This window comes from Artemia franciscana, chromosome 21 (genome assembly GCF_032884065.1).
Source record: "Artemia franciscana chromosome 21, ASM3288406v1, whole genome shotgun sequence".
NCBI classification, from domain to species: Eukaryota; Metazoa; Arthropoda; class Branchiopoda; order Anostraca; family Artemiidae; genus Artemia; species Artemia franciscana.
Window position 1 is genome coordinate 22,333,088 of NC_088883.1, and position 27,458 is coordinate 22,360,545.

The 27,458-nt window shown below is 34.8% G+C and overlaps 1 protein-coding gene across 1 annotated transcript in view; it reads right to left on the reverse strand.

Moving 5' to 3' along the window:
- LOC136040707 (centrosomal protein of 290 kDa-like) overlaps positions 1-27,458 on the reverse strand; it is a 229,687-nt gene that overhangs the window by 118,787 nt on the left and 83,442 nt on the right. The window contains exons 9-15 of the mRNA XM_065725009.1: positions 26,670-26,820; positions 20,709-20,936; positions 16,294-16,407; positions 12,575-12,662; positions 7,395-7,501; positions 3,696-3,988; positions 1,874-2,454 (exon numbers count right to left, since the gene is read on the reverse strand). Coding sequence (XP_065581081.1) covers positions 1,874-2,454; positions 3,696-3,988; positions 7,395-7,501; positions 12,575-12,662; positions 16,294-16,407; positions 20,709-20,936; positions 26,670-26,820 — 1,562 coding nt within the window. The remainder of the gene's footprint in view (positions 1-1,873; positions 2,455-3,695; positions 3,989-7,394; positions 7,502-12,574; positions 12,663-16,293; positions 16,408-20,708; positions 20,937-26,669; positions 26,821-27,458) is intronic.

A 27,458-nucleotide genomic window follows, 5' to 3' on the forward strand; every position in this document is an offset into this window, starting at 1 on the left:
TTAAGTTTTAATGTGGCTCCTTGCTTCCAGTTGAAAAACATTTCTCATTGTTTTTTTAATAATGCTAGAAAATCCTACCCTCATTATAAATTCCTCCATGGAAAGAACCTCCCGCGCAACCCATGACCCACCCCGCACCCTCCCCCCCAACGCAAAAATGTCCCCCTCAAAATGTCTGAACATTTCCCAGAAACCATTACTATATGTTAACAATGGTCAAAAGTTTGTAACTTGCAGCCCCTCCATCGGGGACTGTGGGGGATTAAGTCGTCGCCAAAGTCATAGTTATTAGGTTTTTCAACTATGATGAACAAAATGGCTATGTGAAAATTTTGATCCGGTGACTTTGTGAAAAAATGAGTGTGGGAGGGGGCCTAGGGACCCTCCAATTTTTTCGGTCACTTAGAAAGGACACTAGGACTTTTAATTTCCGTTAGAATGAGTCCTTTCACGACATTCTAGGACAAATGGGTCGATACGATTACCCCTTTGAAAAAAAAACAAAAAAAAAACAAATAAACAAACATCCGTGATCTGTCTTCATGCAAAAAATACAAAATTCCATATTTTTGTAGATAGGAGCTTGAAACGTCTACAGTTGGGTTCTCGGATACGCTGAATCTGATGGTGTATGACATTTAGGGGGTGCTTTCCCTATTTTCTAATTTAAGGCAAGTTTTCTCAGGCTCGTAACTATTGATGGGTAAAACGAAACTTGATGAAATTTATATATTTAAAATCAGCATAGAAATATGATTCCTTTGATATACCTATTTGTATCACATTCTGTTTTTTTTAGAGTTTCGGTTACTATTGAGCCGGGTCGCTCCTTACTACAGTTCGTTACCACGAACTGTTTGGTTGTTTATTTATATTTTTCCTCACATTCTATATTGACTGATGATGTATATTTTTACGTTTCTAAGCTTTTAAATGATAAAATGATAAAATTTTAAAGATACAAAGACGATAAGGTTTTGGAAGATTTAGCAAAATTTTTCAATCTTTAAAATTTCAATCAGAGGCAAAACTATGCCGATGCCTATAGAAATGAGTCACAATGCTTCGATGTATTATTTTTTTTCCTTATAAATTTTTTCTAGGGGGGCTTTATATGGAAGAGGTGATCATATAAAGTTTAGAAGAGGCTCATTCGATTTGAAATAAGAAGTTTTAGCGCACTTTTAAAGATTCAAAGCGATCGAAGAGCAACCAGCCCGTTCAAGATAGTTAGAAGATCAAATAGCTGTGCTTCAAGGGTTGAAAAAAAACCAAAGCCTTTGTGGCAAGGGGTGTAAGTTTTGCATGCTTCCCCTTGTTAACATGTAATATTTTATGGAAGGGTGGTCATACGTATAAGTTTTGGTGGAGGCTCCTTCGATTAGAAAACGAATTTTCTTGTTCATTATTTAAAAGTCAAAAGTAATCAGAGTGCAACCTGCCCTCCCCACGCCGTTTTCCCCTTAATGTATCTGATCAAAATTTCGAGATAGATATTTTGTTCAAAATAGTCCAAATTTCAGATAACTATGCTTCAAGGTTAGAACTCACCACCCATCTTTCGGGGAGGGGATATAAGTTATGCAAGCTATCCATTGTTAACATATAAGGTTCTTATGAAAGGAGTGGTTGCATTAACTTCGGAGGGGCTCATTCAGCTACTAATCGAAAGTCCTAGTGTCTTTTTTAAGAGTCCAAATGGGTCAAAGGGTAACGTTCCTCCTCCTCATGCCTTTTTTTCCTCAAAAGCATCTGCTGAAAATTTGAGATAAAAGTATCGTTTAACATACTTCAAAAGTAGAATAACATTAACTCTATAGCTATAAAATTTCTTGATATTTTTTTATAATCAATACTGCCAATGCCCACTTACAGATTTCACGTTCTTGGTCGTCAACCATTTTCTTCAGAGAGTTCTTGGTTGTGAGATCAGTCACTTTTTTTGGTGTCCTACTCTTATATCTACTTGTGTTTATCACCGTTTTCACTTTATCACTTAACGACTTATTTTCTTCTCCTAATTCTTTCAGCTTTGTTTTCAAAGCAAAAATATCATCTTCTTTGGTCCTTAATTCCTTTTCAACTAATTCCTTTTCCCGTTTTATAATATCCAATTCACCGTTATTCAGAGCAAGATATTTTCCAGTTCTACTTGCTCTTGGCGATTCTTGTTTTTCACTTAGTTCTTTTACTTTACTGTTTGCTTCGCTTAATCTTTTTTCCATTGTTTTTAATTGTTCCTTTAAATCTTCATTTTCTATATGGAGCTGTTCAGATGGCGGTAGAGCTGTTGTCGGGCGACGGCTGACACGGAGTTGCAGTCGTCGGTTTTCTGATTGGATTTTTTCACAGTCGTTCTCAAGGTCAATCGTTCGTTGCCGCAAAACTGAATATTCCTGTTCGATTGCCTGAAGTTGACGCTTCAAGTCGACAGTAGATTCACTATCAAGAGACCTAAAAAAAGAAGAAAACAAAACTTTCATTTTATATCATAATATAGATTATTGTGTATATAGTATACACATGTAATATATTACATATTGTATTATAATATATTTCTAATATATATCATAAACACATTATTTTTACATTACATTATTACTATAGACAAGCCAAGACCTTCCATTCCTAGACTCGGAGTGTGGGTAAAATTACATACATGACCTAGAGATGAAATAAATTTATTTGAGAAGAATATTTATAATTGGCTATATTATTGTTGGCTATATATAGATTATTCCATTCTTTCCTAGCTTTCTATTTCCATCCCAAAAAGATTCTTGATCAGATTCGATTGAAGAACTAGGTGTCCAACTAAGTGTGGATCAAACAAAGATGTAGACAACAAGAGCTGGAAACCCTTTCTTAGCGAGCTGGAAAGTGAGGCCGACTTAGCTTACAATGGTTTATTTCCATTATTTGTGACTATTGGATATCAGTTAGATCTTTATTCGCGGATGATGAAAATTGACTAGGCTTGAGCAGCAAATCCAGCCCGCTAGTGGACACTGTTTCTGGCTAGTGGTTTTGGCATAAAATTCAAATTATTGCGCTCATGAAGTTAGCATAAATCAAAGCAGGGATCTGCAAGACTGTTATTTGAGAGAAGACAAGAATTGGATAAATAGGAACAGTGAATCCAGCCCACTAGTAGAGAGGGTTTCTGGCAACTGGTTTTGGTGCTAAATTAAAATGATTGTGCTCATGACTTTGAAATCAAAACGTAGATCTGCTAGATCGCTATTTGAGAGAAAACAAGAATTGGTTAAACAGGAACAGAAAATCCAGCCCGCTAGCGGATACTGTTTCTGGCTATGATTTTCGGCACTGGATTCAAATTGTTATACTTATGACTTTAAGGATAAATCATAGCAGAATTCCACTAGACAGTTATTCTTGAGAAGGCAAGAATTGGCTAGACTTGAACAGCAAATCCAGCCCGCTAGTAGAAAGTGTTTCTGGCATGTAGTTTTTGGCGCTAAATCCGAATGATTGTTCTTATGACTTTAATAAAACTTCTAATTTTGAATTTTATTTTTCTTCTTTATGATGTTACTAATTACTTCAAAATAAAAAGAACACCATTCTTAAAAACCTTCCAAGATAATGTTTTTTTTAGAATATGTTTAAATATTTCATAAATATTAAACAAAATACATTTAGTTCTAAAATTGACAGTAAAATGTTTTATTTACCTGCTTCTTTGCATAGCTACTTTTGATTTTGCTTTTTGTGCTGCTATCAACTCGGTCTCCAACCTTTCAACATCTCTCTCCTTTTCGATAAGCCTTAGCCGAACTTGCTTCATTTCATCTTCCAATACAGCCATTTTCTGTTCATAGTAATCATTTCGATCGGCAGGAGGTGTTACAGTTATTTCAGGCTTCTGAGTTGACGACATCTCATTTTTCATTTTTGATATTTCATTGGTTAGTTTCTCATTTTCAGCTTCATGTTCTTCCAGTTTTCTTCTCAAAACAGACGTTTCCTGTAATTAAATTTACTTTATGGACAATATCCTGGCTATAGCTATAGTCCAGCTGTGGAACAGCCATGGATCATGGGGAATACATAGAAAAATGAAAATATTAATAAGAACTAACAAAGTAGAAAGTAGCTGACTCAGACTTTGCTGACACTTAATTCTTTAATAAACTAACATAGATGAGGGATATTTTTAGTAATAATAACATATATAATATATGTAAATAATAAATAATATAAATAGTTATAATTATTATAAATATATAAATAATATTATATATATATATATATATAATATATATATATACATATATATATATATATATATATATATATATATATATATATATATATATATATATATATATATATATATATATATATATATATATATATATATATATATATATATATAATAAATAATATGAATAATATAAGTAATGATAACGACATAATTTAGATGAGGAAAATGGACGTAGGGAAGCAATAGCTAAAGTAATAATAGTACTATTACAACTTATTTTCATTGCAGCCTGAAGCTTATTTAGCAAGGATGCTTCTCCTCTGCATAACTCTGCTCAGAACTCCGCCCCTCACTCCCTTTCATGATTCTCCACTCTTTTTTAACCTTTTCTCATATCTTCTTACCACCGTCTTAAAGTTGAAGCTATCCAGCTGACAAGCAGAAAAGGAAAATCCGAGGATACGAAATTTTTTAAGAAACGCTTAAAAAAGCAATTTTTAGAGTTTAGCCGCTATTGGCAAGGGCCATGCATTCCAAAGGGAGTGCATGTCAATAAAAAAAAAACCAGTCAAGAATTATAGGCAATAAAAGCCTACAAATGGGTTTTGACGAAACACTTACATCTGAACTATAAGCCACAAAGTTGAAAATTTTCCAATTTTGATTCATAAGCCACCAAGCCAAAACTTTCAATGCTTTCAACTTTTAACGAATACATTTCCCGTTAAGGAGCTATAAAAAAAACATATCTTCTAACTCCTTTTTTTGTTATAAGATCGACCACCGTTAAGGTAAATGAGATACCTGTATAATTCTATAGAATGTATTACAGATAGCACGAGCATCTAACATATTTGTTTTTAGATATTAAGATTGCCAAGATAAATCAGACGCCCTGTATAAATTTATAGAAGCCCTTTTAGACATGTCTCCCAATCCAGGATAACAAAGAGTTAATAGGAGCAAGGCCACTTCAGTATACTAACTAAAGTAAGAAACTAACTAAACTAACTAAAACTAAGAAAAGAATTTGGATACATGTATATGTTTGCTTTTCTTTTTAAAAGGTTAAAAAAATCTGAATCAGCCACAAAGGTCTTTTCGGACTTTGTATCAACATGAACATTTGTGGAATTTTTTTTTAAAGCCTACTTTCAGCATTTCACTGCTTTTTAACACCTTTCCACTGAAAAATATTTTAGCTTCGCATTTTCGGCCCTATAATGAATAGAATTGCCATATAAGTCCAAAAATGTTTAAAAATACACATTTCATCCCACACACATATAATTAATGCACAGATTTAACGCTGATGTTTATAGTTTTCTAACAAAGAATCGTTCATATGGAATATTCATCTTTTAAAGAATACTGAAGAGGAAAAATATTTCAACAAGCTTAGCGACAATTAAATGGAAAGAGTCACAATAACAAGGAGCGACAGTTATCAACATAATAGTCTTTTCAACAGAGAAACTGTGGAGGTAGCAGTTTCCAATATGTTTTCTTGACAAATAAATGGAGATAATAACAATGAAAATCGGTGATTGTGTAAAAAAAATCTTTTAAAAGGAACAACCAAAAAGAATAGTAGTTTTTGGTAAGTTTAGTGACAATTAAATATTTAAAGTGACAATTACAAGGAGCGGCAGTGATAAACACAGTAATCTTTTAAACAGGGAGATTGAGGAGCAGCAGCTTTCGATACGTTTCGGTTCCAACCTAATAAAGGCAATGACAACAATAATGGTTGACTGTGACAAATAAAATCGTCATTTAAAAGGGAAAACTGAAGAGAAAAATAGTTCTTGACACGTTTAGTGATAATTAAATGGTGACAGGGACAATCACAAAGAACATAATTTATGAACACGCGGTCTTTTAAACAGAGATACCGAGGAGAGCTGTAGTTTCAGATAAGTTTGGATGACAAATCAATATGGACAATGACAACGAAAGTTGCTGATTATAACAAAAGAAATAATCTTTTAAAATTGGCAACTGAAAAGAAAAATAGCTTTCGGCTATTTTAGTGATCACTAGATATTGAAAGTGACAATAATAAGGAGCGGGAATGACAAACATAGTAGTCTTTTGAACATGAAAACTGAGAACAGCAGCAGTTTTTGATACGTTTTGGGTGACAACTGAAGGCAGACAATTACAACGACAATGGGTCGCTCTGACAAACGAAATTGACAATGACAAAGAGCAATAAATGATAAAGACAATAGGTTTTAAAACAGGGAAACTACGGAGAGCAGTAGTTTCCCACATGCTTAGGTGGCATATCAATGGAGACAATTACAACGATGGTGAGTGATTGTAACAAACGAAATAGCCTTTTAAAAGGGAAAATTAAAGAGAACAATAGTTTCAGGTAAGTTGGGCAGCAATGAGCTTCTTGTGACCTCCTTCTCAAAGAAATTGCTTTCGTTTCTCGAACAATTCCCTAAATAAAAAAAAAGAAAAGAAACGTTGATTCAGCACAGTTAAGATGATACAATTTTAATTGGATATTCAGAAGACATTCCCTTTTAAAGTACTACTACACCTACTACTAAGAACTCACTGCAGCACCAAGCCACCAAAGGCCAACACAGATGTGCATGCTCCTCCTCTATCTCAATCTATTCAAGACCTCCCTCTTTACACTCTCCCAAGAAGTTTCCATTTCCCTTAAATCTTTATTCAAGACATTCTTCCCTCGTATTCGGAGAACTAAAAAATAATGCTTAGGATTTTTGAATTTGGCCAATTATTCAATGTCGAAGTATTTCGAAGGAGAAAGCCAACAAAGATTGATAAAAGTTAGCATCCATGAATCAGTATGAAACTGATATACTCTCAAAGCATTTCAAAAGCTTGAAAGGGTTTTACATATCTTATATTTACTTTTTGTCTATCTAGATAAAGTTGATTTTTAAATATGAATCCGGCCAAATCAGAATAGAAAAATAAACCACATAGAACCTTCAGGTTTTTTAGTTTCTTTTCGATTTTTTAAAGGATTTTACGTGACAATGATAGTGAGACAGATATTTCCAGGTTTATATGTATTTTAAAAAAAAAAGCATGCACCACATGCTGTAAAGTTATTCCTCAAAATTTTGATCCAAAAGTTACTCATCAAGGTTTTTTTCACTAAATAATGATTAATACTCACTTGTTCATTGAGTTCTAGTTGCAACCGGAGATCGTTCAAGTCCAAATCGTCAGATATTCCTTCATCTTTGTCTAAACTGGATTCTGCTCGTCTGGAGACAACTGGGACTGAAAGTAAAAACACTGAAAATGCCGATCTCATATGGATCAACTAAAGCTAGTTCAACAGTACCTGCATCAGGCCTTTTTACAGTCTAAGTCTGGGGGGCAGTTTACTAAATTTAATACCCAAGGACAGGGGAGTATCCAGGATTTTAGTTCGGGGAGGGTTAAAGCAATAAAAAATTGCTTTTATAAATTTTGTTAATTTTTAAAAGTCGGATATAAATATCGAGGAGGGATTCAAATCGAGTAGAAATCCCCCACCCCTCAGACACGGCTTTGTCCAAGAAATTCAAAGGCATTCAAAGGGGTGGGTGGCTATTAGCTGACTTTAATATCCAGTAGAATTGATAGAGTAATGTAGACGGCATTATATTACCGCCATCTGATAGAGCCATTACTAGATTGGAGGACGAGATACTAGGGGGATCACCATTTAATACAGCCGTTACTCAAGGAAAAAATACGTCAAAAGTATATTCAGAAAAAAAAACTAAGAAATATACATGCTATGTCCCACCACCAAAACCAAAAACCGAAAATAATATGGAATGAACATTTTTTGGCTAAAACATATTTATGGCTGTTCTGCCTTACATACCGAGAGGTGCTTTTTTTTTGGCTTTCGAATGGTAAGAAAATCAGGCGACTAATACTTCATGTTAAAATGCCAGCCGTTGGCTATATAATACCTTACATTGTGTCACATAATTAAAACGTTGACACACCGAGCTTAGAACCAATGGAGCTACAAATTGAGCACCAAAGACCTGGTTTGAACGATACCCTTCAGGGGCATATCTAGGGGGCTAGAGGGGCCTTAAGCCTCCTCCGAGATTTTTCTGCCGCCCTCATTCGCATTCCGTTCTTTTTTTTTACTATTTTTTTTAAGTAAAACTGTCAATTTGATCAATTATTCTTAGCTGTTTTACCCAAATAACAACAAAAAGCAAAGCTTTCTTATGAATGTAAAGAGCAAAGTTGAAACTTAAATCAAACAAAATTATTTACCTTCATTCGGTTCAGTATATATCTGAAAAATTGTCATAAAAATCTTTGATTGTTGCAAAGATTTTTCTACGAACACGGATCTTTCCCCTATTTTACGAACATGGAAACACATGTTGAAAATGAATGTTTTTCTTTGTGTTAAACGTTTGGTAACACAGGAAAATATAGCTTTTTGTCTATTCATAATGACAGATTGAAAAGTAGCTTTGTAGCTAAAAGTTCCAAAGGAATAAAAATTAAAAATCTGGACACGAGCATAGAATGGATAAGAGACGAAGACTGATGGCTGAATGTGCAAGGAGATCGAAGGATATTCCCGGATATTTTGTAAAATAATCAAAAAACCTGGGAGTCGAAAGGTAAGTTTTGACTAGTAATAAACCCCCTCCGCCACTCAAAAAATCCTTAATTTTAGTTTTGTGACTAATTAAATAGCGAATGGCACAATAGGGCTTTCGTTTGAATAAATCTCTCTATCTATTTATTTTAACTAGATAGCTAATTCGGTTAAAATTAGAAGAATGAAAGAGTTAAAAGAAATTTAGGTCAGGAACAGATCCATGGGGTCAGAGGGGATGACCCCTCCCCCCAAGACACTTCTGGCACACTTATTCTTTTTTTTTTTTAAATAAACTTGTCAATTTGGTGCCCACCTCGAGTCATATTGGCGCCCTTGGTCCAGTGGCCCCCGCACCCAAGATTTTGCTCTTGATTAGCTAGAGATTCAGACATGAAACTGCTCGCACGATCTGTTTACGAATCATTTCGTCATAAAGTTATAAGATGAACCTCATTTTCAGGAAAAATTAGTCATATAATTAAACTTGCTTGCTAGATCTTCATCTTCAGATTGTGTTTTCTTTTTTTCTTTTTTTGGAAGATTTTTTTACTCTCTGTCTTAAGAGCCCATCGATTTAGGATACGGTTTCTGGGCGTCAATGATGGGGGTATGATGAGGCAACTTACAACATTAATTTGTGTAAAGGAGTAATTTTTTTGAACTTTCCCTACCCACTCCCCACTCAAAAAAGTCCTTAATTTTAGTTTTGTGACTAATTATATAGCAAATGGCCCTATAGGGCTTTCGCGTGATAAATCTGTCTATCTATTTATTTTAATTGTAAAGCTAATTTGGTTGAAACTAGATGAATGAAAGAGTTAAAAGCAATTTAGGCCAGAAACAGATCCATGTGTTTGGAGGGAGCGACCCTCCCCCTGGGACACTTCTGGCACCCTTATTCCGTTCTTTTTTCTTTTTGTAACCTTTTTTAAAATAAACTTGTCAATTTGGTGCCCACCTCGAGTCACATTGGCACCCTTGGTCCAGTGGCTTCCCAAGATTTTTTCCTAGATCCACCCCTGATAACCTCCGCATGTGGAATTCATATTATCTTATAGAAATGCATCTTCAAATGAGTATGTAAACACACACATATTTTTTCACTTAAATCTTACATTAAAATACACATTTTAAGTTGTTTTTTTTTTGCAACGCTGTCACTAGTTGTCTACTAGTTGAGATTTGAGATTTCCTTCTTACTGAATTTCAATTTTTTTCCTTTTTTTCCTTTTTATAGCAGTAAAATACTACCTTCATAATTTTATTTCCTACTATATTTCTAGTATATCTCAAGTACTAATTTTTCGACTTATTAGCAAAATTTTGTAAGAGCGATGGTCATTTTGCTATAATTTCTTCAAGTGTGTTCTCTCGAGACACTTTTTTAATATTGTTTTTAATAGGTATTAGAATCTGAATATAGTCAGATTTATTATCTACTAAAACATGTCATCACTTTCTTGGTATTAATTCTTAAAAAAAATTCACAAAACAAGTTTTTCAAAGAAAAGCAAAGTGCTCCATTAGCCCAAAAATAAGCCGAAATAAAGTCAAATAACCTTCCAAGCGTAAAACTACCACGCATCACCGACAATAAATAAATGAAAATCAGAACAAAAAGAAATTACTATAAATTGGCTCCTTTAAAAGTTTCAGTGACATTTCTTTAAAAGGCTCACCTGAATGCCTTTTGTGTTTTTGGAAAGTAAATGTCAAACATGCATACCTTTCTCAATAACATACACTATATGTAAATAGTGAACGAATTGCCTAACTTAAAGCCCATACACCGAAAGCTTGGGGGGGGGGTTGACATCCGCAAAGGCATAATTATTGGATCTTTTAACAAAGCTGAAAAAAATAGATATCTGAAAATTTTGATTAGATGTTTGTTTTGGAAAACTATGGGCGTGGGGAAAGGAAAGGGGGCTGACTAGCCTCAATTCACTTTTGACTCTTAAAAAGAGCACTGTAACTATAATTTCTAATCAAAAAAGCCCCATCAAAATGTCATATGACCACCCATTCCATAAAAAACCTTGTATGCCAAAAGGGCATAACTTACAACCATTGCCTCCAGGGCTCTGCTGGGTTGTGTCTACTCTAGAGTCTTTGTTATATGTGTTCTTTGGGCTATTTTTAACAAAATGGCTTTGTCACATTTTGATCAGATACCTTTGATTTAAAGAGTACGTCAGGAGGGGGGGTACTAGTTGCCCTCTGCCACTTTTGACTCTTAAAAGAGAACTAGAACGTCCAATTACAAATTGAATGAGCCCCCGCTTAAGTTTACTTGACCACGCCTTCCATAAAAACCTTATATACCTTCGTGGCAAAACTTCAACCCTTGCCCCCAGATTTTGAGGGGTTGTTTCAATCCCGAAAGCCCTGTTATATGCTGCTTAAATTGTTTTGAACAAAATGGCTATATTAAAATTTCTATTGGATACATTTGGGGAAAAGAAGACGTGGTGGGTGCTAGGTACGCTTTTTTCCCTTGGACATTTATAACGGACACTAGGACCTCTCATTTCCAATGGAATGAGTCACATCAAAATTTAATACTCATATATGAAAATCTCAAAATTCTGATCGGAAGCTTTGAGGAGATAGGGAGGGAGGGGGGCTGGTTGCCGTCCGGTCTCTCTTGACTTTTAAAAAGAGATCTATAACTTTCTATTTTATACTGCATGACCCTTCTCCGAAGTCTATATTTGGATAAATGATGAGTGTCGAGGAGCAGGAGGGGGATGGTTGCCCTCCACTCATATTTTACTATTAAAAAGGGCGCAAGAATATCTGATTTCTAGTCAAATGAGCCCCCTCTGCAGTTTATACGACTTACCTTACCATAAAAACCTTATCTATCCACAGGGTATAACTTACAACCGTTACCCTGAGAGCCTTTGGGGGTTGTATTCTTCAAGTTATAACTACTGGACCTTTCAACTACGCTGAACAAAATGGTTATCTCAAAATTTTGATTGGATATACTTGGGAAAATGATGGGCGGGGGAAAGGCTGGTTGCCCTCCCTTCACTTTTGACTATTAAAAAGGGTCCTTGAAATTCTGATTTTCGATCCAATGAGCCCTCTTCAAAGTTTATATGACCACCTTTCTTCTAAAAACCTTTTATACCCCCAGTTTGGAACTTACAACCCTTGCCCTGAGGGCTGTGAAGGCGTCTTCACCCTCAAAGACATAATTTACGGACCTTTCAACTACGTTGAACAAAATGGCTATCTCGATGTTTTGATTGGATGTGCTTGGGAAATGATGGGCGTGGGGGATGGTTATCCTCCGATCACTTTCAAGTATTAGAAAGGGCAGTAACCCTCTCAATTTCAAATCTAATTAGCCCCTTTCCAAGTTTCTATGGCAATTCCTTCTACACGAAGTGCCATGGTCTAAAAAAATAAAAATAAAAGAAATAATACATTGTGCCCACACCACTCTTTATTTAAATGATAATTTCGCGTTTTGAACCTAAAAATACAATCAACATTATAGCCATCACTCATAAGACTTTTTCCTTCCATTCAATTGCTAGGTAACAATGTTAGATAACAAATTTAGTTAGGACGGCGCAAACGTAATTGTTAATTGACAATAATTATCTGCAAGCACTTGGTACAAATTTAGCAAATGGGCGGGAAATTCAAATTTCTGAGACTAGATTGAAGAATAGACTGAAGCTTAGACCCCAGAATCAAGCTTTAAATAGTACCTTTTTTCCCTGCCATTTTTTTCAGTTGCATCACAAGGGATTCATTTTCTTCCTCTAGCCGTGATACCTTCTTCCTCAGTGACTGAGACTGAAAGAAAAATATTTAAACTGAAAAAAACATCAATTGGATATTTCGGTTTAGACACTGATGATAATTCGCTTTTTATACAGGCTTCACGGCTCCTTGACAAGTGATGATATGCCGCTAGTTCTGTTAATTAACACGCTAATTACTTTTAAGGTGTTTCTCTTGAACGGCTCAAGAGAAGGATTACTGGACTTCTGGGAGGCCATTCCATATGGTGGCGGAGCTACGATTGAAACTTGTCTTCAAGTATTCTTGGCAGGGTGTTCCCTGCACAAGGTAGTCCTGTCGAGCTATACTTTGCCGAGTTGATAGCAAAGCCTTTATTCCATCTGAAAAGCTTCTTGATATCCCCTCAGATCTAGGGCATTGCATGTATTCGTAGAACACCAACATAGAGGCGACGTCAAATTAATGTTAGATTGACTGCAAGAGTTTTGTCCAGAGTTGCTAGAAATTGCTGCACTAATCGTACGTTTTTAGACACGTTGAAGAGGAATGATGTGGCCAGTTGGAGCTCCAGCGAAACAGGTACGTGTAATTCCATGACTGGTCTGATTTATGACGTAAATAGTGTCAAAACGGACTCGTCAGGGAGGAGCCTTTTGCATTTTAGGATGACTTCTATTTTTCAGGAGCAGAAGGATCTCATTTTGCTTAAACATATTGTGTTCACATTGTGTGAAAACAGCGGGAATTAATTAAATTTAATTCCCTTATCATTTAAATTTAAATAATTAGTTTAATTAAACTCGTTAGGGGCTCGTTAGGGAGGAGTCTTTTGCATTTTAGGATGACTTCTACTTTTCAGGAGCAAAAGGATCTAATTTTGCTTAATTCGGTTGTAAATATACAACTATGTGTGAAAACAGCGGGAATTAATTAAATTTAAATTTAATTAATTGAAGTAAATTAAAATTTAATTTCTTTAATTTAATTGTTTAATTTAATTGAATTAATCAAAACGACAAGAAATTTACCTAAGTCAGTGAAACTGGTTCAACCCTTAAGAATATTTCAGCTCTGTATCTAATAGCCATCCTCAGCAAACTACGTCCATAAAGAAAATTAAACTTACAATACAATAGTATTAAAAAACTAACTAAAAACTTTAAAACTAAAAACTAAAAACTTTAAAACTAAAATTGAAAAATTAAACAATTAATTAATTTTCCAGTTTTAGTTTTAAGTATCAATGCAATAGAAATTTAATTTTAAATGACTTAAAAATTATTTCAAAAATATAACAGCCAATACCAGTGAACCCATTACCAAAAGACCTTTTAGGTTAGCTACTAAAAAGGCAAGAATAGCATTAAAATATGCTCTTAATTTGTACCTTAATGAATTGCCTCGTTTCGTATGGTTTCCATCTTTAGTCCTGATTGAACTTCCTTCAAGTAGTGATTCTGGGACTGTTTTAATCTTTCAACTTAAGTTTTAAAGATCCCTCTCTATTGTAGATACAAAGCATAAATACAGATCCGAAATATTCTTAAAGTTTAAACAAATTTCACTGTCTTATGTAAACTCCCTGCTGTTTCACTTGTTGTTTTTTATAACTATGTCTAAAATAAAGCATCTCTGATTCTGCTCGATGAAACGATGATTCTGCTCGATCTGCTCGACGTTCGGGTCCAAACGCGCAGAGTTTCAGGCTAAGCCAGAGTTTAGCAATTCATTTTTGCCCAGATATTGACATTTCCGCTTTTTTCATATATGACTACATGCATAAACAGCCAACTTCGTTAAGATGTTTTAACTGATCCTTTGAAAAGGGTTGCCTCTACTTAAAAAAAAAAGCTAAAAAAAAAAACTTTAAAAAGCACTTTATAAAACTGGAAGATCCTAAAAATCAGTTTCACTTGTGAGAAGCTGCTCTCATTTAAATGTAGACTTTCCCAGCTCACTTTTCTTACAGAGTAAATTAAACTTTCTTGCTTAAGAGCTTTTACTAAAATGAGTCTTTTTTGTTTCATAAAATCCTTAAGTACTTCCCTTTTATCTAATATTGCTGCTCCTATCCCAAGCTTCATATTCACCCACTTGATTACCATACTGGTTTAGTAGGATTTAAAATGCAATTAAATTTCCGACCCGTCTTATCTTTAACTGGAATTAGAGCAGGGGATTATAAACTTCCTTTTAATATCTTTTCTTCTGTACCATCTTTTCAAAAAAAAAAAATGATACTGCAACGAAAAACTATTTTATTTATGACAGGAGTAGGAGTAATATTTTTTCAATTTTAGTTGTTAATTCTCAGTTAAATTATCCTAGTATCTTTACGTCGTCATAATGTCCTGATTCTTTTATTCTTGAATTTTTTTTTTATTTTTTTTAATAGTACATACAAATTCAGCAAATTTGTTTGATAATGCTACTACTACTACTGATAAGGTATCAAGGCACCAAGCCACATGAAGCTAATGGAGGTGCATATACTCCTCCCTAATCTGCAATCTGTTCAAAACTTCACCCTTTATCCTACCACTGAAACCCCCATTTCCTTTAATTTTTTTTGTATTATTAGTTTTTTCTTTTAAGTGTTAGTCTTTTCTCATAGTAAATTGTGTTCATTGATCTTGTAGAAACTTTTAACCTGCATTAAAAGGAAAGCCTCGGGAATTCTACCGAAGCCCTGTAATTTTTTTTTTAATCACCAAAAAAAAAAGAATGGACTTGGTAGCTCAGTTACATTGCTTATTACTAAAGGTACAAGAAAAAACTTGCGTCTTTTTTTTTTACTGGAACCACAACCATTCCTAGGGTTAGTGGAGCCCTGGGCAAATTTAATTAAAGCACCCCCTTCCCAACGAAACTATAAGTAACAAAACCTGAATCAAAGTAAAAATTTTGAGCGAAGTGGACAACCCTACAGATGCGTTGCCCGGAAGAGCTGCCCCGGTCACCCCTGCCAACCCCATTTCAACAGCTCTGACAGGAACCTAGTAAAGAAGAACCAAATTGTCAATAAATGTAGTGCTGCACAAAAAGTGCAGTTTTTGTTTAAGAATTTACCTTATTTTAGTGGCATTACTTTTGACACTTAAAAAGGGAACTAAATTTTTCAAGTCCTAATCAATTGAACCCTCTTCAGAGATTCTATGACTGCCTCTTCTATACAAAGTTATCAAGGAAAAAAATTGTATGGAAGCCACATCATTATTTACTAAATTGTATACAAAGATAAAGTTTTTTGTAAACAAAATTGATTTTATTTTGAATATTGTGTTTTGTTAATTACAAAAGCGAGCGGATATAGTAATTTCCTTCAAGACGAGCCCTTAAACAATTAGCTCTGATTTTTCAGTTTCCCACTATCAGCAGAGATAAAAAAAAAGATGACACGTAAGTGCTTCACACATATAAAAAAAAAGTGATCTTCGTTATTGTTTTAGCCAGAGGACTGTAAGTTTCATGTATAGCGTTTTCGGTCATGGTTATTTTATTGATGTACTTCTGTGTCGATCCGATTTAGTTTTAAAATAACTAGTTTGGTGTTACTATTGGCCGAGACTTGTTCTTTATTAGGTGGCCGCTACTGGTGTAACCACAACACCCCCTATTGCGGTTACTTTGATTCCATCCCTCAAATGGATGACTTTAATCTTTTCTGTCACGAGATACTCACTTCTTCTTCTGCAAATTTCAATTGCTCTCTTAGATCTGCTTCTCTTTCCAGGCAATCTTGCAAGTCGCGAACATACTGACTCTCCTCTGACGCTTGTCGCCTTAGCCCTGGTCCCTATAAAAGTGACCTGACTATAATTACAGTATACTTCAAGCATAAATCTATACATAAATATTAATTGATATTAACAATAATGATAATTACACATACAAAACACGAAGAGGAGAAAGGAAAATTGAAAGAGAATTGAAAGTACAATTCTAACCGGGGATAAACGCGTCCACACAAATACACGCATGCAAAATTTACAACTCAAAACATTTCGCGTTGTCGAAAAATGGCGGCAGAACTGACAATATTTCATAGCCCTTGTACCTGAAAATAATATAGTATTTTGTTTTTCTGTTAACATGATTGTGTGATTGTTTTCTATGCATTCCTGAAGAAACTGACCGTTTAAACTGAAACTTTTCCTAAAGTGTTTCTATGCCGAGGAAACGTTCACTACAATCCAAAGCTTCACTAAAAATAACTAAGCTTCACAAAAGCTTCACTAAAAAGGCTTCACTACAATCCATGGAATATTAAAAAGAAGAACACAAAAAACTGGATATATAACGTCAATTAGGAAATGATAAGTCATAGGACCTATGGCCATGCAAGTAGAGGGAGTGTTTTTGTACATCAGAGCAATATTTTTACAAATCAAAAGGCTGAAACAGAACTTATTGGCTTGTAAATAATAAAGTATGAGACCACCATATTCCCTTGAAAGAATTCCCTTTTTTAGCAAGCACCTGGAACAACACGACTCTTAGTAAAACCGAGTCCAACGATGATTTACATTACTGTAAATCGTCAGTGTAAATCGTCAATGTAATAGTCAGCTGTACATGACTATAACTCAGCTTTGGTAGTATCAACCCCTTATCAATCACTATATCAGTATCAATCATAATCATCATCACAATATCACAGTATCATGTATATCACGGTATATCACAATATCATGTATATCACGGTATATCACAATATCAATCACTATTTCTAAAGTAACTAATCCAATCCATCCACTGCCATGCATCCATTGTTAAGTTCAGTCAAATTTCATACAAAACTTGTTTAAAAATTTTTTAAATATATGTTTGAAGTGTCAAAAGTGGAAACCTAAACTCATTTTTCGAGATAATCGTTCGTTTTTCATCTAGAACTCATAAATAACTATGTTTTAAAATAAGATATATTTACTTATATAACATAATATTGGAAAAAAAGAGACAAGAATAGTAGAAATCCAGATTTTTTATCATACTCTGAATGTTTCAAGACCGAAAAATTTTGCACCTCATGTTACAACTTATAGCTGCTAGATAAAAAAAAAGCTCACGAATGGATTTTCAATTCCTTCTTGTGGTGCTGATCTCCGTTTCATGGCCCTTTAGCCAAGAAGTGCAATAGGGGATTAAGGGCCAGCCGTCCTGTGCTTTCGCAAATCCTTGCTGTTTACCTTCCCTAGATATCTCCAGGTACCCATTTAGAGCTGGGTCGACTCTAACTGAGCTTACAGAGTAACGCCATTGACACCCCATCCAAACCGAATAACTAGCGACACCAGGACACAAGCCTCTGGTCTCACGGATTAGCTGCTAGAAACTTGAAATAGGTTTTCTGGTGGGTGTACTTACGCAGGAGGATATTTTGATAGAGGTGTTTTAGTGGGGGGAAGGGAATTTTCCATGCAGAGGAAACTGGATTTCTCGGCATCATTAAAAAAAAGGAAACTAAAGAAAAAACAAGTTTCTCCAACCAAAAGTAAGGAGCAACATTAAAACTTAAATTGAAAGGAAATTATTACAGATATGAGGTATGTTTCCTCACACTAAAGCGCATCCTTACTAACCCTCCTCAGCACATCATTCCTCATACTAAAGGACCTTGAATTTAAAAAAAGCTTATTATTCTAATTAAATGGTTCTTGTGTATCTGAAGTCATTCTTAAATAATTCGAACAAAAAGTCAAACTTTAGCATAAGGAGCGAGGTACTGAGGAGGGGAAACCCCCTTCATATACGTAATAATTTCTCTTCGGTTTAAGTTTTAATGTTGCTCCTTATTTTCAGTTGAAATAGGCAAGAAATGGGCAAGTAAAATACATTTTGGGTGTTAAAAGGGATATAATTTCAACAGATAGTTACTTGCTATTAACTGCTTTACCTGTAAACAGGTACTACTCAACTGCTTTAAAGAATTTTTGGTAGCCGACCATAAAAAAAAATGAACAAAACTTTCAAGAGCAACCTTTTGGTTTATCAGTAAATTCCGTCAAAATGGAAAAGAGGCCAACTTTGAATACAAAATTTACGAATTCGTACAATGAAACGCTTCGTCTTGGTATACACGTACATCAAATATAAATGAGGCTAAGTTTATAAGATCTTCAACTTTAGTGTTTTTAGATAAATTAGATAACATTTTTATTTCAACAACGCGGCTATCACAAGCACAAAAGGGCCGAATTCGCACTTTAGTGTCAGTACAAACAAAATTGCAAAAATTTAAGCAATTGCCAATGCCACAAAATCATAAAATTACAATCAGTAAAAAAGTCAAACGATAAACAACTCGTAAAATTAAAACAGGAAAAACTATTTAAAACAAAAGTCTAACTAGCAAGAATTAAAAAGCTCACAATTGAAAAATAAACACTAAACTATAAGATAAAAGGGGTTATTGATTTAAAATTTCAACTATGTGAGGGATGAACATTCTTCTATATTTTTCAGTGGAAACTCTTATTGGGGCAAGAAGGGGGATTTTTCTTGAGACAGAACGTGGGGTCGAGTAATTGTACATAACATGTAACGTTTGTCAATTTAAACACGTTACCACTAAATACGTAGCCTATCAAAGAAACCACACAAAATTAAGCAGTAAGACTTTGCTATAGTTAGGAGCTTTGTCTGATAATGTATTGAACTCTAAGACTATAAAGGATTAGCACTCCCTTTAGAAGGGTCTATGTAAGATTGATAAGGGGTAACAGATGGACATAAAACAAGGTTAATAAATTTGGTCAAATAAATAAATAAAGCACAGAAAGTGTTTTGATCGTAAATTATTTTCCACAACGTTCAAGTTAATAACTCATATTTTTGTAATTGTGTCTAGTGACGATTTTGATAGTTTTGAACGTCTTAACGGCTATATAATTAATAAGGCCATTTTTTCATTTCCCTTTTTCAAAGAGAAACTGAGCAATTGAAGTGAAAGGCAATGGCTAGTTTTGACGGTTTCACATTGGCTAATAAGCCACACTGGTCCGTAAATATGTAAACTCAATTGTCATTGGTCAATTATTTTTAGATGACCAATCAAAAGCCTTATTACATTCTTGTGTTTAGTGGCTTACGATATCAAATGACAATGTGAAACAGCTGTTAATTCGTGTCTTTGGGAAACGGGATCTATATTTACCGTTATATTACCGTTAATTACCGTTATATTACCGTTATTTACCGCTATATTACCGTTGGGGAACGGGAATTACGGGATCTATAATTGGACACACCCCGATTAGTTACGCTTTTAAACATCTCTTGGCCATAGGTGCACTCTGAAGTTAAATAAGTACAGAACTTATCTCGTTATATCTATAGCCAAAAAACTTTTTGGCTAGCCGGAAAATAAACACTTTGGCCGTCTTGAGTTTTCATTTTCGCCAAAGTCGCTCGCTTTCACGCCTGACGAGAAAGAGTTTATCAAGAGCCAAAAAATGTTTTTGGTTACCTGGGATATTACCGTATTAGTCATCTTGTGTTTTCACAAAACTTGCTTGCTTTCATGCCTAATAAGAAAGAGGTTATCAAGAGTTACCAAGGTCATCCCTCAGATAAATACTCGATGAGGGGAGTGAATGAGTTTATAGGGGGAAACAAGTGAATGTCCCCAGTATTTACCATTACATACAATTATTCTCAAATGAACTGCATATTTTTGCTGTTATGAGGCCCCCCGTCCAAAAACAAATCCCTGTGTATCTTCTTGTTCTCAATAATCTTCTCTTCTATTGATAGTAGAATAGATTAATTTAACTTATTTAAGATAACTGAGGTCTTAGCGTAGTAGCTTAGCGTCAAAAGCTAAAGTAGGGAAAGAAACAAAAAACTGACTGGAGTAAACACAATATCCTTAAGTAAAGTGAATAAAATTTACTTTTAATATTGTTGCTTTATTAGTTTATTATTAGTTTTTAATTAATTGTCAACAGGATTGATTACTAGGAATCTATAAAACTCTAGACACTATTGCCTAAGAGCAAGTCCAGGATAAGGTTAACACAGTGTGTTCAAACAAAACGCTAGGAGGAGGGGGGGTTCACGCCTCATCAAAGCATGCTAACTTGGGGACATACAAACCTCCAGGCTTCGGCTTTTAATAAGATGTGGAGCCGTCGCCGATGGAACTAAAAACTCTCTCTTAAACGTAGATGCTGAATCTTTGCCTGGGCTCAACTGCTTTTGAAGGCTCTGGAGTTCTTCTTGCATTTGGAGGGATATATCTCTGGCCATGGCCAGCTCCTGTTCCAACATATTAATGTGAGACGCGTCATCATCAGGATATTCACTGGATTTGTTCAATTTTTCCTAAGCATGTGCATTAGTTAAAATAGGGAAATTTGGCTAAGTGAAATTCTGGTTCAATATTCGGTACAAGCCTAGATTAAAGACTTGTAGAAAAGGAAACGTATGAAGAAAACAATTCATACTTCTTAATATGCAGACTTATGGTAACATATTTGTAGGCAACATATTTTGCATGCATCCCCGCTATAATTTACCCCCTCCCCTCCCCTAAAGTGCAAATATATAGCAAAACTTATATTTTGCAATGCATTGTACCACCTGTTTTCCTGTTCTTGTTTTTTTGTTCTTGTTTCTTTACATTAGATTCAATTTACAGGTACTACAACTACTACTACTAATAACTCACTGCAGCACCAAGCCGCCAAAGGCCAACACAGCTACGCAAGCTCCTCCTCCAACCTAACCTATTCAAGGAATCCCTCTTTACACTCTCCCAGGAAGTTCCCATTTCCTTTAAATCTTTATTTATGGCATCCTGCAAACCCAGACAAAGACGACCTGCTTTCCGTGTAGCCCCAGACGGTTGGCCAAAAAGGACAATCTTCGGCAATCTGTCATCCTTCATCCGCAGAACGTGGCCAAGCCATCTCAACCTTTCTTTCATTATAGCCATAGAAAGCGGGATTGAACCACATTTTTCGTACAACCTACTGTTTGAAATACGGTCAGTCAGCCGGGTACCCAGAACAATCCGTAGGCGATTTCTTTGGAAAACATCTAGTAAATTTTCATCTGCTTTTCGGAGTGCCCATGCTTCAGAGCCATATTTGACCACTGTCATCACTGTAGCTTCCAATATTCTAATCTTGGTTTGCAGACTTATCTTTCTATTCTTCCAAACTTTTTTTAACTGTGAAAAAACACCCTGAGCCTTAGCTATTCTGCTTTTAACATCTTCACTGCTCCCACCGTCTTTACTTATAATACTACCAAGACAAGTGAAGCTCCCAATCTGATTAATCTTTTCGTTACCTAATGTCACCTTTTCATCTTTACTTATTCCTAGCCTTAGCGACTTAGTGCTCTTAACATTAATTTTCAAGCCTATTTTAGCACCCTGAACTCGCAAAACCTCTAAAAATTCATTCATTTTGCTTATACTTTCATCTAATATGCTTAAGTCATCAGCATAATCTAAGTGCAGGAGCGTTTTTCCTCCCCATTTGATTCTGTGGTCTTCAATTGCCTTTCCTGTGCTCCTTAACACGAAGTCCATCAAAATGATCCATATAAAGGGGGATAGAACACAGCCCTGCTTAACTCCTAATTTTATATAAAACCAGTTGCTAACCTCATTTCCTACCTTAACCACAGCAGTATTATTCTCGTACATAGCACAAATCACTTTAATGTATTTTTCTGATACACTATATAAGAATAAGACCTTTGCTAACGCTCTTCTATCAACAGAATTGAAAGCTTGCTCATAATCGATAAAACTGAGGACCAAAGGTGTTTGACAACGAAGAGACTTCTCAATTATTAACCTAAGAGTGAAAACTTGGTCGACACATCCTCTACCTTTTCTAAAACCGCATTGTTCTTCCCTTAAAACTTTGTCTACAGCATGTCTCAGTCTAAAAAGTACCATATTACTCAGTAATTTGCTACCTACAGAGACCAGACTAATGCCTCGATAATTACGACACTCACTCTTGTCACCTTTCTTATACAGTGGTTTAATTAAGGTTTTCCTAAAATCATTGGGTACTTCCCCTTTTTCAAAAATCATGTTCATAATCTTCAGTAGCTTATTCCTAACCTCATAGCCACCATATTTAAGAAACTCATTAATCACACTATCAACACCTGGAGCCTTATTATTTTTTAATCGTTTTGGTACTGCCGCTAATTCTTCCTCATTAAACAAATCTTCCTTTACATCCAAGGTATCACAAACCTGTTTCATTTTCATCTATATCTTTTCCTGCAACTGCATCTCGGCTTAGCACATTCTCAAAATGTTCCGCCCACCTTTCTTTAACTTTTTCCTTATCACTAACTGTGGCCCCATTTCTATCTTTAACTGGGACTAGTCCAAATTGGCTACTCCCTTTCATTTTATTAACATACCAGTATAATATTTTACTACTATGCCGTCTAGCCGCATCTTCCAGATCCTCAGCAATTTCCTTAGTTCACATCTCCTTAGTTCGTATTTTAATACTTTTTCCACTTTCTTTACATTCCTTTTGTTTTACACGACCTATCACTCAGAAAATTCTTGTATAAACCCCTTCTACTCTCTATTAAACCTAAAGCTTTTTCACTAATATTCCTAGTTGCAGTCTTAACACTCTTCCAAAAGACACCATCAGCAACTTCACAAATTGTTTTTCTGAACCCATCTTCCACATTGTCAAATTTTAAACTCTCAAGTTTAGTATTCAACTGTTCCTGTAAGTTTTTTGTCAAATTTTCATCCTGAAGTCTGCCAACATAATAACTTTCCAGGAGGTATTTATCCTTCCGAAATTTCAGCTTTAAATTAACCTTAGACACTACTAGATGGTGATCTTTACTTTTAACATCAACAACAGCTATACACCCTAGTATCTTGTATTGATCCTGCTAGTCTTCTGTTTACAATTACATAATCAATAAGGTTTGCTGTCTTACCATCACATGAATACCATGTCAATTTATGGGCCATTTTATGAACAAACACCGTATTGGTTATAACTAGGTTGTTATACCTACAAAATTGCAGAAGTCTATAGCCATTACTGTTTTCTTTTCCTACGCCAAATTTACCTAGGCTAGGATACCATTTATCCCTATTTCTACCAGCCTGGGCATTAAAATATCCTAGCAAAAACCCATATTTCTACCTGGTACCCTGTCTTTTTGCTCCTGTAACTGTATCCCCTCTGCAATCCCTCGCTCTTTACGTTAAAGTTTTTAATTGTTTTAAAACTTAGAATTGTGGCAAAGGGTCAAACTTTAGCGTAAAGAGCGAGGGATTGCGGAGGGGGCAACCCATTTCACATACGGAGTAATTTCTGTTCGTTTTAAGTTTTAATGTCGCTCCTTACTTTCAGTTAAAAAAACTAGTTTTTTTGTTTAATTTCTTAACGTTTTTGAATTAATGCATGTTTGATCTTGGCTCTCCGCACATAAATTATTAAAATAAATTTGCATATTAATTCTTTTTTTTTGGCTAAATGGCTTTCTCTTAGTTTTGATCAGACGATATTGAGAAATAAGGGGTGGGGAAGGAGGCCTAGTTGCCCTCCAATTTTTCGGTTGCTTAAAAATGCAACTATAACTTTTAATTTTTAACGAACGTTTTTATTAGTAAAAAATATACGTAACTTAAGAATTAATTTACGTAACAAACTATTATTCTCGTATGTTTTTATTATGTATATGAGGGGGTTTGTTTCCTCATTAATACGTCGTTCTTTACACTAAATTTTAAGTTTTGTCCCAATTCTATAAGAATAACCCTGATTCAGAACGCCCGTAAAATAAAAACTTGAAATTACTAAAAATAATTTAGCATAAAGAACGAGGGATTTATCTCCTCCTAAATACCTCGCTCTTTATGCTAAAGCATTTTTAGAACCCCTCATATGCATAATAATCTCAGTTCGTTTTAAGTTTTAATGCTACTCCTTAGTTTCAATTGAAAAAAAACTTTTTCATGTTTATTTTTTCATTGTTTCTTTTACAGTAATGCTAGAAAATCCCGCGCCTTTTTCATTGAATTTCTCTTCCCCCATGATATATTCCTCCAAGAAAAGATCCTCCCACATAGCTCCCTCCCCTCAACCCCACTCCCAAACCAACAAAATCCCCCTGAAAACGTCTGTACAGTTCCCAATAACCATTGCTGTATGTAAATGCTGGTCAAACTTTGTAACTTGCAGCCCCTCCCCCAGAGACTGTGGGGGAGTAATTCATCCCCAAAGATATAGGTATTATGGTTTTCAACTATGCGAAACAAAATGGCTATCTCAAAATTTTGATCCGTTGACTTTTGGAAAAAATGAGCATGGGAGGAGGCCTAGGTGCAATCCGATTTTTTTGGTGACTTAAAAAGGGCACTAGAACTTTTCATTTCCATTAGAATGAGCCCTCTTGCGACATTCTAGGACCACTTGGTCGATACGATGACCCCTGGGTAAAAGAAAAAAACAAAAAACAAATAAACACGCACCCGTGATCTGTCTTCTGGCAAAAAATGCGAAATTCCACATTTTTGTAGATAGGAGCTTGAAATTTTCGCTGTAGGGTTCTCTGATACGTTGAATGCGATGGTGTGATTTTCGTTAAGATTCTATGACTTTTAGGGGGGGGTTTCCCCCTATTTTCCAAAATAAGGCAAATTTTCTCAGGCTCGTAACTTTTGATGACAAAGACTAAATTTGATGAAACTTATGTATTTAAAATCAGCATGGAAATCCGATGTATCTTTTAGCATCAAAATTCTGTTTTTTAGAAATTCATTTACTATTGAGCCGGGTCGCTCCTTACTACAGTTCGTTACCACGAACTGTTTGATATGTTCACCTCAAAGATCCAAATCTTTGAGGTGTAAGAAGCAGTCCTTGTAAGAAGCAAGTTTATACTACTTCGCTGTATATCGTCTTTCAAGAAAAAATGCAGTAAAAATCGAGTTAGTACATTAAGTGCTTAAATTATCTACAATTTTTCACAACATTCAGCAATTCAAATACAACTTAAAGAGAAATCCTTTAATAAAAAGTTCTAATTACCTCAGATTCCATGCTTACATGCAGTATAAAATATATTTTTAAACTTTATTATTTGTAAAAGTTTTACTCATCAAAATTTTATCACCAAACTCTTAAAAGAAAGATGTTTGCTAAAAAACTATCAAAAAATTAGAAATCGATCTAAATCGTTATTATATTTGTATATACCGTTTCTGACTAGAAAAAATTAAATAAAACATACACCCCCCCCCTCAGCAACAAAAAAATGTGTACCTGTTTTCCAACAATTTCGTTCCGACAATAAAATTCATGTTATGTGCCAATTTAAGTTTTTTCTTCTACCTAATATGATGGGTACCACTTTGCAATGATTTAAAGGCGTAGAATTCCCCCCACACCCCAAAAACAATATTGCAAGTATGAAAGTCTCTCTGCCACCTAATAAACTCAAATGTATAAAGTTTTGTAGCCTCAAAATAAGTTTTGTACACTTTCTATACATACCTGAAGCAGTACTAGCTCTTACTGACGCAGTTACACTTTCAACATAAATTAAAGATTTTTTATTCAAGACTCCCAGCCACCCCCTCCAAGTGGAAGATTGGAAGCACCAAAATATCTATACTATGTAAAGCCTTGTCTTCATTGTGGCAATCGAAAAACCGACTTTTTTGAAAAAAGCCACTTCATGCGCCTGGTTTGCAGTACCAATGAAAAAGTACCAAATGTAGTATCAAAGATTAAAAAAAAGGTATCAAAGATTAAAAAGTACCAATTAAGACTGAGGCTGCCTGAAAAAGCAAAAAGCACGGGCGACTTTGCCAGAAAAAGCCATAATGAAGACACGGCTTAATGAATCCTAACCTGAGAAACCATCAGTATTTGCTAAACAAGCCAATTTTGCAAAGGAATATTAATTAACAGAGCATATGCCTAAAATTCAAGACAGCATTCTGAAATGTCATTGATCTCATGTCGTGATATCATATCGTGATATCACATCGTGATTTTTCTATCTACCAAAATTTGAAAAGAATTTAAAATTTTTTACCTGTAGTCTGTTTTCTAAATCCACTTTTTCGGCTTCAACTTGTTCAACACGTCTTTCTGCTTTCCTTAGCTTGAACTGTAAAATCCGACAATTCTTAGCTGTCTGTTCTAGCTCTTTTTTCAGGTCTCTGTATTCATCTGCTTGATCTTCCCTGCAGAAAAAGTAAATCTGAAACCCATTTTTAGACTTCTTCAGGAGATGCAAAGATAAAAATATTAACATCAGATCTTTAATCCTCCCTCCCCACAGGATACACATAGGGTTAATTGCGTGTTAAGCAATTAATTCTGTATTAAGATTAAATATGAAAAAAATGTTTTTCCAATACAATTAGGGAGCAATATTAAAACTTAAAACGAACAGAAATTATCCTGTATATAGCCTAAGGGAGTTGACTGCAGGAGGCAAGGACCAAAATACCATGGGTTGATCAATGAGAACCAGTTTGAGATTTTGTTTTTTGAAATACAGAAATTAAATTGGAATTTAAATTCTTTAAGAAAGGAAGAGGTAAAGGCTAGGGGTTAACAAAAATAATTCGTTCACAGGGTCCAGTCTTTGCTACATAAGAAAACATCCCTGTTAAACAAAGTGGCTTTGCAAAGATGGAGAGCGTATTAACATTCTCTAGAAATGTTTCTCAATGTGTAGCTAATTTTTGAAAAAAAAATGTTTAATTTGATCAAATTGTAAATAAATGGTTTTCTGAAAATTAGAAATTCAGTTTTTACTCAGCAAAGTCTATCTGAGCAAAGGCAAAGGATATTTTTATCATTTGAAATGAAGTAG